Below are 11202 nucleotides of genomic sequence, written 5' to 3' on the forward strand. Positions count from 1 at the left end.
CGGAACTTGTTCCCCTTCTTTAGTGGACCCAATCTTTCAAACACGGAGGTCCTCACAAGTGATCTTCCAAGTCGATCAAAGACAGAAGGCTTGTTAGAAGCGGCTGATTCATCTTCTACAGTGATATAGTTGTTGCTCGCCCTTCTTATTGAAATGCGCACTGGTGACGGTTGCTTGTATCCCAAACCTTCACGTGGTTGCCTCGTTGCAGCTTCCGATGGGAGCTTCCCTAACTTTGACGGCTCATTGGGATTGTATCCAGCTTTTGCAAATAGCTTGTAAGCGTTAGGGTCAAAACCTTCATCTGTTCGCTTTGTAGGGAGTGCCACATTCTGCAAACGATTTTGGGCTACAAACCCTGCAAATGGCATTGAGGACGACTTTACTGCCTCAATTCGTTTGACCGGAAGAGTTAACTCCTTTAGAATGTTAGCTTGGCGATTAAATGATTCACCTTCATCTTTCTTCCTTTTAGGGACATATTGGAGCGCCAGACTTACTTTCTTGCCATAAGACGTAATATTCCCTCTATAAGATTTATTCGCGTTGGGTTGTACCTCCTTACTAACAGCTTTGGCTTCACCAGTAGTGACCTCTTCTCTTTTAGTTGAGGGCTCTTTATTCTTGCTTTTCATGCCATCATCAGCTTTCAGCTCCTTCACAATGCGGTTCTTCAAGTAGAACTTTGCATCAGCGAAGTGTGACTTAGCCTCGGTGAATGGCTCATCATCAGCAACTACCGTCTTCTCGACTTCACCCTCGTAGTATTTTAAACATATATATTGGACTTATATAATTAATTCAATTATATTAGCCCATATATTTATTTGGACCAATATATCTTGAATTTAAAATATAGTCCAAATTATTTTATAAATTTAATTTTAATAAAATTTATATGCTTACAAATCTAACTACAAAATTTCCTAGCGTACGTGCGTATTTACTTTCCTCGTATGACAAATAAAGTCATTATTGAGAGTTGAACAAAGTAGTAAAAGATTAGGAAAAAAGTTATTAACTATTCTAGTGTAAAAAAAAAAAATACCAAATATTTACTACTCCAAAGAGTAGGGAATTTAACCAAAGTCAAATATACATACGGTCAGTTAATGAGATTGAACCCAGTAGCTAAAGTGTAGGAAATTGTTTTTGTTACTTTCCTTGCGTAAGAAACGTGAAGAAAATTTTAACCAAATAATTAATGCAAACAAAAGAAGTCATTTACAGTGGACTGTGGAGTAAAGGGAAGCGAAAGTTTAGGACTTTCCTTTTGTAAGAAACATGAAGAAAAATTATAACAAATAAGTAAAACAAAATTTAATAACAAATAATTCTGGCAAAAATTTACCAGATAATATCGTGAACATTACAAAGTTGTTCAATTTTTATTAAATATTAATGAAATACTTAAATTACTATATTGTCCAATGTGAACTTTATGTTTTAAAAGGTAAAAAAGGCGAACGATATTTCGCTAAGGGCCTTGATGCTTTTAATATAACTAGTCTAAGGGTACGCGCAAAGACGCGTGTACCCTATCTCAATGAGTAAAAACTTCTTTAAAATTTATCTTTGAGTTATCAAATAAAAGTATAAGTTCCTGAAAAAGATGAATATTGGTCGTGTATAATTAACTCTATAATGAAAGAATTATCCAACATAAATACTTAATTATCAGTCAATAATAAAAATTATTTTAATGACTGAAATTAGAATTGTGTATTTGGGCTGGAGTTGGGAGCGCGATCGGAAGTAAAATTCGGAGGTCCGTAGGTCATTTTGGAGTCATTTGGCTAAAGATAGAAATTCGAAGGTTTTTGAGAAGTTTGACCGGAAGTGGACTTTTTGATATCGGGGTCGGAATCCGATTCCGGAAGTTGCAGTAGGTCCGTAATGTCGAATATGACTTGTGTGCAAAATTTGAGGTCATTCGGACGTGATTTGATAGGTTTAAACATCGGAAGTAAAAGTTTGAAATTTCGAAGTTCANCTTAAATCTTACAAAAAGTAATTCGTTAAAATTTAATAACAAGAAGGAATGCGTAAACTATGAGGAAAAAAAGGACTTCAAAACATAAAAGTAATGGAAAGAAATACTAAATATTAGGGAAGTAATTAATTATCTATTCCTAAATATAGGAAAAATAATTAAATATTTATTCTCAAATATTAGGAAATATTAAATAACTATTTCGTCTAATATGAAATTATATTTCAAAGGGTAAAAAAAGCAAACAATATTTCGCTAAGGACTTTGGTGCTTTTAATATAGATATAGATATATATATAAATATATTAAACATGGTGAACTAATGGAGGTAAGTTTTATTAAAAAGATATGATAAAACTTACCAAATCTTTTTAAAGTATCTTTAATAAAAACAAGAATTTTGAAAATCTATTTATTTTCCCCAAAGAAATTATCATCACATCCAACCCGTTTAATTTTTTGCTAAGTTCTGTGTCTCCGCGTAATTTTCCTTTTATTTTGTACTTATTTTGTTCCCGCTGCCGTGAAGTAGCTCGCCGGCAGCCCCCCTGTTAAGGCGACTGACGACGTCGTATGGCAAATCTTGTGCTTCGAGGCTTTCGACGACTTCCCTTTCTTTCACTTCTCAAAAAGCCACTGCCGTCTGCTTCTTACAGGTAAAGCTAAAACCTATCTTTAAAATTCTTATCTTTTTATTGTTTCTGATTATTTTCTCCATATTTAGGCCAAATCTCGGGACCCCAGAAAGCTTTTTTTACTTATCAAGGCTAGTGTCTCAAAATAACTTAACCCCAAAAAACCCATTTTGGGAATTTAGAGGCTTTAGCCATGGGAGTGTGAATTTTGTGATAACAAAAGATGGGAAGCCCAAGTTTGAGACACATGAAGTGGAGGCACCAAAGAAGGAGAAATGGAAGACAAAGAAGAGGCTGAAGCTACAAAGGAAGAGAGATAAGAAGAAGAGAAAAGCTGCAAATAAGAGAGATCCAAGAAGGCTTGGTGTTAAGGGGAAGAAAAAGAAGCAGAAGTTTGATACTCCTGAAGAAAGAATTAAGCAGAAGATTGACAATGTAAGCTAATGTTTTTTGCTAATTTAACTTTTAGGAGCCACTGATTGATTATTATCACTACTACTCTCTGTTCCACTTTGTTTGTCACTCGGCACGACGTTTAAGAAAGAAACCAATACTTTAAAATTTGTGATATAATTCATGTCATAACATTGGTGGGGCTAGAAATGCTTCTCATTAAGGAAATATATAAATGTGTCATTTTTTGAACGAATTAGTAAGAAAATAGTGTCTAACTAAGTGGAACTGAGGGAGTAATACAATTATGCCTCAATCCCAAACGAATAACCATTTCACTCCATTTGGACCCATATGATTGTATCTTTATGCTCCCATCGATTTTATTTTATGTGACTAGGCAGAGAGTAAAAATGAAAGGAAGGCTTTTAAACTTGTGGTCTTAAACATGATATAACATTTGTGTAATATTATAAGACATTTGAAACTTGTAGTCTTAGACATGCCATAACGTTTGTGTGGCTATAAAAGCTTCTCATTAAGGGTAAATGGAAAGTTTAAGTTAAATTGTTTTCAAATTTAGAAAGAGGTCATTCTTTTTGAAACGGATTAAAAGGGAAGTGGTGTCACAATAAACTGAAACTAAGGGGGTATTGGCTTAATAATCCGCAATAGCATATAGAATGAACTTCATTGAAGAACTTGGGTAGCGTTATGATCTAATATGAATCTTGGAATGGGTTGTAACCTATTTTCTTCAATTTGGTTGACAAGAAAAGACATTAGAAGGGCAAGTTGGAAGGAAGATAAGGAAGCTGGTCGAAAATGAAAAAAAGAAAACTTATTCATGTGTTTTGTGATTGTTAAATTTCTTGAATGATCTTTTATATTACATCTTCTCATTTGGTACTCGGAAATTAGAGTGAGACCGGAGAAGCATTATGAAGCCGCCTTTGTCTTTTTCCTTCTTTTGTTGGCTGTGTTGTTGGTAGCTTAATCGTGGTAGTAATTGTAAAGAAGATCTCTTTTGGCTATTATTTCAGTTTGGAAATACTTATTTAGTAAAGTTATTTTTCTGGAGATTGGAGAAAGATAGGAGCCTGTTCACTTTCTAATTACTTTTGACTTTTGTATAGCCTACAATCTACTCTAACCAAGTTACAGCAAGTGCTTGTATGCTTGGTTGCGGCCTCACTGAGGGACGGATGACATTTCTTAATTTAGGTTTTGTAGCTATCTTACCTGTTTCCTGGTTTAGGGATGTGAAGATTTCGGTGTGGTCACCCTATGTCTGTGTTTGTAGAAGCTAATATTTGTTTTATTTCCATTTCCCGTTGTAACTATTGGTTTTAACAAAAGCTGACATGTTTTGTCTTGGTCAGGCAAAAGTCAAAGAAGCCATGCTAATCGAGAGATTAAAGCGTTATGAGGTTCCCAAAGTTCAAGGTCCTGAGGTTAAGCCGCATTTTCTCACTGGTGAGGAACGATTCTATATCAAAAAGATGGCACAGAAAAAGTCTAATTATGTGCCAATTGGCAGAAGGGGAGTCTTTGGAGGTGTTATTCTCAATATGCATCTACATTGGAAAAAGCATGAAACTGTCAAAGTCATATGCAATTCCTCCAAACCTGGTCAAATCCAAGAATATGCCGATGAAATTGCAAGATTGAGTGGTGGCATCCCAATTCAAATAATTGGGGATGATACAATAGTTTTTTACAGGGGAAGGGATTATGTGCAGCCCAAAATTATGTCTCCTATTGATACACTGTCTAAGAAGAGGGTAAGTTTGTTTGAGCTGATTGTTTACAGTTACCAATTAATTACTTATCATCATGTACTTATGCACAAGTTTACTTTCTCAAGTCTCATTGTGCATTGCCCTTCTATTAAGAAAATCTACTCGTTCCCGCACGTTCACTGTCATTCTCCATCGATTGACTTTTCTACTTATAGTCTATTTTGCGTGGATCCTTCATTTTCTCTTGATGTACCTATGCCAAGCAGGTATGACATGGGCGTGGGTACTTGTGCGGATTCTTCAAATTTCTCTAAAAATTAGCAAAAACTGAATGTACCCGTACCAGATGCACATATCCTGTACATACCCGTAGCCAAGTCCATGTAATGCAGCTTATTGTTGACCTGGCTTATAGATGCAGTTGAGTTGATATATCAGGGTAGATCATCTGAAATACACCTCAACAGCCACTCTTCTATCCTTTTGTGACTTGTGTTATTCACTCTACAATCTACATCACAAAAGAACCTGACCCTTCACTGCACCATATATACCCTGTGTCAGTTTGCAATTTCCTCATTTTCCATCAACCGTTTTTTCCTACTTCATTTCTCAGAAATTTACACAAAAAGATTGGTTTGGTTTTTGCAATTTGTTTGGTGATAATTGGAACTGTGAGACTTGGTTGCACAATGTTTTTCAATTGGTGATTGTTTAGTTTGAAATTGAGATTAAACGTGGCGAGCTTTGCATCATCTGTTTCTCTCAGGGATGTATGCCTAAAATGTCTTTTACTGAACTTGGAGTTAGTTATCTGTTACTTTATATTCACCAAAACATAGTGAACGGTCTTATTCTGCAAATGTGCCTTTGGATACTTACCTTTTTTGCCATCACTGTCAACTCACAAAACTTTTTTTTTGAAGGTAAGTATTTGTCAGAGAAGTTTATTAGTCCCATACTTTGTTCTTCACATGTTTAAATTAATGCTACCTTCTTTGGGAATCAGTTCACTGTACTTAAGATATAAGATTTTGACTTTTAATACTGTTTGACTCTGACTTATTTACCTATATCTTTGTTTTATCTATTTTAATATCAAGCATGGTAAGAATTATTGGTCAATTCTCTTTCTTCAGGCGTTGGAAAAGTCCAAGTATGAGCAATCACTTGAGTCTGTGAGACGTTTCATTGCCATTGCTGAGAAGGAACTTGAACTCTACTACAGACATGTTGCCCTATACGGTGACCCAAATAATCGGAGTGCTTACTCCATCCTTGATGATTCAAGAAGTGTAAGAGAAAAACGAAATGCTGAAATGGGAGAGGAGAACTATTCAGCAAGCGAAACTAATCCCTCGGATCTCGAGTTGTCAGAAAGTGATGATAAGTGTTCTGATGACAACCAGTCTTTAAGCGAATTTGAATTCGAGGATACTGACGAATCAAATAGTGATGACTTGGATTCTGGGGAGGGAAACTCTTTTAATTACTCAAGTAGCATACACGGAAATACTAGTAGATATTCCAAAGGTAATCCTGGTAGTCAAGAATATCTTGGATTTAAAGATTGAGACCTGAAATAATGCGGCTTTAATTCTTGTTCAGGTAGTTTCATGAGCTAATTATATAGGTTAACTTAAAATTTCTGATTCTAAATTATAGTTGACCTTTCCAATTGGATTCCTTGTATTGACACTAGACCCTAACAAGAGGGATTGCCAGTGAGATTATCTGGGGGATCCTTCCCACCTTGTGTTGGTTATAATCTGACCTGAATTCTTGAAGTTTGTAACTTGACGATAGAATCCGACTTTTTATTTCTTCAATTGATGGCTGAAGGATTTCTCTAAAGCTTCTACAATATCTTCATGGCCAAAATTTGGTTATGGGTTTTGATTCCAATGGCACAAGTTTCATTCCCGGGGAACTGCAATAAATGACATTCATGTTCAGGTTGGTTTAAGCAAAGGCCAGATATTTTCCTGGTGAGTAAGTTTTTGCTGTATATATATACCTTTTGCTGACACTGGGACCAAATTTGGAATTAGTTCTGCAAAGTGTTTCATCTTTTTTTCTTCCACTTTTTCTTTATCCCATAGGTGAAGTAGTTTTATGTCTCTGATTACTTTTTTAAAGAATCGTTATTCTAGAACTCTCCCTTAAGCTTCTCCCCTACTCCCGCTTTCACCTTGAATTCTTGAATTTCACATTGGAAAATTCATACTTTGTTTTGTCAATACTGGCTGCAAGCCAGCAAATTTGTTGTCCTGATCATCTCAGATTTACATTTTGACCTTATGTAGTACTTAGCTTATTTTCCAGCTCAATTTATCTCACAGCATAGTGCTTTTTGAGGTAGTTGACTTTATTTTATCGATCGACCCTTGCTTGCTTCTAAAATATGAAATGCCAACTATGACGGTTTGGGCAATAAATACTAATGGTATCTACTTTAACTATAGATGCTAGGATTCTTCTTATCGTTGGCTTACACATCTAAGAATTCAAAATATGTTTCTGCATCATGCTGCAAGACCTTTCTACCCTTTCAAGTAGTTGCTAGATACTGTGTTCTTTGAGTATTAGTTGGTATGGATATTTTATGCCTGTCATGTTGCTCATAAGATTCGTTGAACAATGGTGGCCGAAGTGTTTTGGTGAATGGTACACCAACCTCGTTTCAGATTTAACTAGGAAAGAAGGTAGTAGTAATACCTTTCTGTTTTTATCTGTATGTGTTAACTTTCCCAAAGACATACTATTTAAAGCTCTTAATGTAGTAAATAATAGTTGGAGTTGTTGCAGTACCTTTGGATTCTTTTTAAGCAACTTCCATTTCATAATTTTTCAATCTCTTCTCTGGATATATATGAAATCAACTGTATATTTTATGAGTTTGATTGATCTTGAATTATTTTCTGCTGCTTGTATATATTTATATATTAGCTGATATTAGTTCTTTTTATCTTTCCTCTTCCTATTTTGCAGATAACTGGCATAATTCATATTTGATGAATGGGAGTCTGCAAAGAAAAGCGTCGCCAAGGGGGATAGCATGCGTCCAAATCATAGTAGAGACAAAGAATGTTAGATGATTTCTTCCGATCTACTTAAGTCTTGGTGGGCCGAGTTACAAAGGTAAGTCTACGATGGCTGTTTCATCTGTTGCTTGGCTTGCTGTTGGGACCAGTAAGCGTGGGCAGTGAGGACTCTGTCCAAGAGCTCCTGCGGCACGGGCTCGCCCCTCTGCTGAGGAGATATTCTTGCTGTGTACACCAGAGTTTTCCATTTATCCTGATAACAGCCGTCAATTAAACTCAATGCCATGTGATTACTGTGTATCAAGATTCAAGAGGATGGCTCATGACTATTTTTTTTTTTTCTCCTTTCCAGGTCATTCACAGAAGATTTTGTTAAAGTATTGGAGATGTAAAGGAAATTACATACAAGATGCATGCAAGTACGCCACTTTAAAAACCAAATGATTTCTTAGCTGCTTGAAGAAGCAACAAATGGATAAGACACCTCAGATTGTAAAATTATTCATGCCAAGAATGAACTAGCTAATTAAGAAAGCAAAGCATAAAAGTCGAAATTGGAAGAGAGATCCCGACAGGCAAGACAACAATTGGCTGTGGATGTGCGATGTTAAATAGCAAGAGACAGTGACAAATGTTATACCTTCAAATCGACATAAGTTCTATGTTATCACGCCATCTGCCAAACAACAGAACAATAACTGAAAAACTGAATAAACAAATCAGAAGTCTGCAGCCCGACCCACGTTGTACTTCATTATCACTTGGGGGAGTTTGGGTGATGACGTTAATGAAATTTGATAGATTGATGATTTTTTTTTTTTTTTTGAGATCCCAAGAGCTGTAACTCGTTGTACAGATACATAGCACTCACTTGGTGCTATTTTGTGAAGAAATAAATACCTTATTTATAATAAAAGTCAATAATAATCTAGAATCCCATACACAGCATAGCTCATTTCAGCACTAATTATGGTTATACTAAACATTCCAAGCTTCTCAACAGGTTGAACAAGTGCTTCCACTTGCGCAACAGAAAAAGGTCTACGGATTCGACGCTGTGTGGCCTCAGATCGCTTGGGCTTCTGTAATGGAACTACGACCAGGGCTTCTGCATTTACCGCAGTAACTGGAACCAATGCTCTTGAATTTGCAGAAATTTTCTCCAATGAGGAGACGATGGAGCAGAATCACGATCACTTTCAACAAAATTATTCAAACTTGTTCCTGTATGATCATCAGATCTCCCCTGCTGAATGCCAGCAGGAGATAGGCACCTGGTGATATATATAGTGCAAAATCGTTAAGACTACTTTTGATTCTAGCATGTTTCTAAGAAGACGTAGTTTCCAAAATAAAATTCAAAAAAATTGAACACAAAGCTCCTGCACATTATATTTCCACAAAAGAAGTAGGAGTACTGGTAAAGATAGAAAATATAGAAACAACCCACCAAGAGTATTATGGACTTGTAATTTCAAAATAACCGCAGGTATATATTTAGCCATGCATATAACTTGCTGTTAAACTGAAGTAACAGAAGAAGCTCTATAATAACAATGGCTACGGTCCTAATACCCATCAGAGATCGATAAATAGAATACCTTGGACAGAAGAACGACAACTTGAATGGGATTGGGCTCCAGTGAAAAGCCCAGAGCATCAAGCTTGTAATCATGAGAAATGCAATAAGGTTTTGTTATCATCTCTAACCTTCTTACCCTGAAAAACTACACCGATACGTAGTCCCCACCACCAAGTATAGCAGTCACTGCTTTCAGAAAAGGAAAATGTAGCATAAAGGCAGAATAATGATGATAGAAACTTATTGAGGAAAAGTGAATTAGTATTTGAAGGTAAAGCTTTCACATGCCTTTAAAGAACCAACAGTTGCACGACCTCCATTGAAAACTGACGTCCCAGCTGCTGCACCGCCTGTCGTCAGAGTTGATATGCAGAGGTAAATAATAATAAGTATCGAAACATACACACATTTATGCACGCAAGTAAAAACTGAGTCATGTCAATATTGTTGCTGCATGAAAGGCATAAACTGTGAAGCGAACAACTTTACTATAACCGGAAGCATTTCCATGCAAGTCACTTGTTGGACAACTACAAATTCCATCGGTACTCTTCCATCTCTCCATCAGAATTGGAGAAGGGAGGTTGTAAGTACGAGACAACGCTAAAGAGCAACGCAAAGTTCCGATTGCTGGATGTAAGGAAAGTCAAAAACTACTATCAGAGGAACTGTCTCAATTCTTATCTTGTTCGGACTCTCCGAAAATGTCGCCGGGTGCCTGTCGGATACTCCAAAAGTAGTGTATTTTTGGAGGATCCGATACAGGTGCGCCAACATTTTGGATAGTCCGCGCAACATAGCTCAATTCTACAAATGTTATACATTTGCTCACTTGTAACCATAGTTATGTTAGATTTTCCAGTTGTTTATTTTGAAGAGGAGAAGACACAGTTATTCTTTGAAATATTTTAATATTCCAATAAATTTTTACAGCATATATTACCGGTCTCTTTAGTCTGCTACTAAGAGGAAAAGAAAAAGGCTTCTTAAATAAAGCAGAAATATAGGGGGAATCTTACAGAAATGATCCCAAAAAACTCAACTTACCAATCTCTAGCCATTAATCATAGACTTATCAAAACTAGCCAAATATATATAAAAATTGAAAACCTAAAGAAATAAGGTTCTTTTTCTCAAGAATCACACACAAAGATCTCCTTCTATATTTTCAAGCGTGATTAGCAACATTGGATGCAAGACGGTATAGGGGGATTTGCATCTATACCCGCTTTTTATGTCACGTTTTAACTTGTGCCCACTTTGCGAAAAAAATTGCAAGCGTACCCACTTTTTCGCATAACTTTAGCATACGGGGTGAAGTAGCAAAGACAATCACGCAAAACTTCAGCATTCTAGTAGCTGGACCTGAAGTTCAACTCTAGAGCTGAAGTTTTTGTTTTTGTAACTGGCGAGTTTTTGTTTGTAACTGGCGAAGTTTTTGTTTGTAACTGGCAAACTTCAGCTCTAGAGCTGAAGTTTTTAAAACCCTTGAGTATGTACTGCTGAAGTTTCTATTTTTGGGGAGGAAGATTGACCTTTCAAATTCCATCACTACAACATAATGCATTTATAGCTACGAAATCTCAGCTACAAATCTAAATTTCGTGGCTAGCACCTAACAATAACCACAAAAATTAGAGTTGCGTGGCTTTTTACAAATTCGTAAAATTTTTTAGCCACAAAAATTAAATTGACAAAGCTGATTCCTCATTTTTGCTATGGTTGCTAATTATCGTGGCAACAATTACTTAAATAGCTATAAATTTATTGCTACGGTATAATTTTGTAGCTAATCATAAGTTTTTGCCACGTA

At 36.0% G+C, this 11202-nt stretch overlaps 1 protein-coding gene across 1 annotated transcript; it reads left to right on the forward strand.

Annotated features, from left to right (window-relative positions):
* Positions 2424-8746, forward strand: LOC109229372 (uncharacterized CRM domain-containing protein At3g25440, chloroplastic). The gene is made up of 6 exons (XM_019394792.1): positions 2424-2649; positions 2718-3063; positions 4404-4805; positions 5903-6296; positions 7755-7904; positions 8160-8746. Exons 1-5 carry the CDS (start codon positions 2567-2569, stop codon positions 7859-7861), a joined length of 1332 nt encoding a protein of 443 aa, XP_019250337.1. The 5' UTR covers positions 2424-2566; the 3' UTR covers positions 7862-7904; positions 8160-8746.

Source organism: Nicotiana attenuata, chromosome 7 (genome assembly GCF_001879085.1).
Source record: "Nicotiana attenuata strain UT chromosome 7, NIATTr2, whole genome shotgun sequence".
Taxonomy (NCBI): Eukaryota; Viridiplantae; Streptophyta; class Magnoliopsida; order Solanales; family Solanaceae; genus Nicotiana; species Nicotiana attenuata.

Bases quoted from the DNA above. Each gene is read 5' to 3' on its own strand.
- LOC109229372 (XM_019394792.1), top strand. From the start codon at position 2,567: ATGGCAAATCTTGTGCTTCGAGGCTTTCGACGACTTCCCTTTCTTTCA. The intron at 2,650-2,717 runs GTAAAGCTAAAA...CTCCATATTTAG, and splicing joins CTGCCGTCTGCTTCTTACAG to GCCAAATCTCGGGACCCCAG. The intron at 4,806-5,902 runs GTAAGTTTGTTT...CTCTTTCTTCAG, and splicing joins ATACACTGTCTAAGAAGAGG to GCGTTGGAAAAGTCCAAGTA.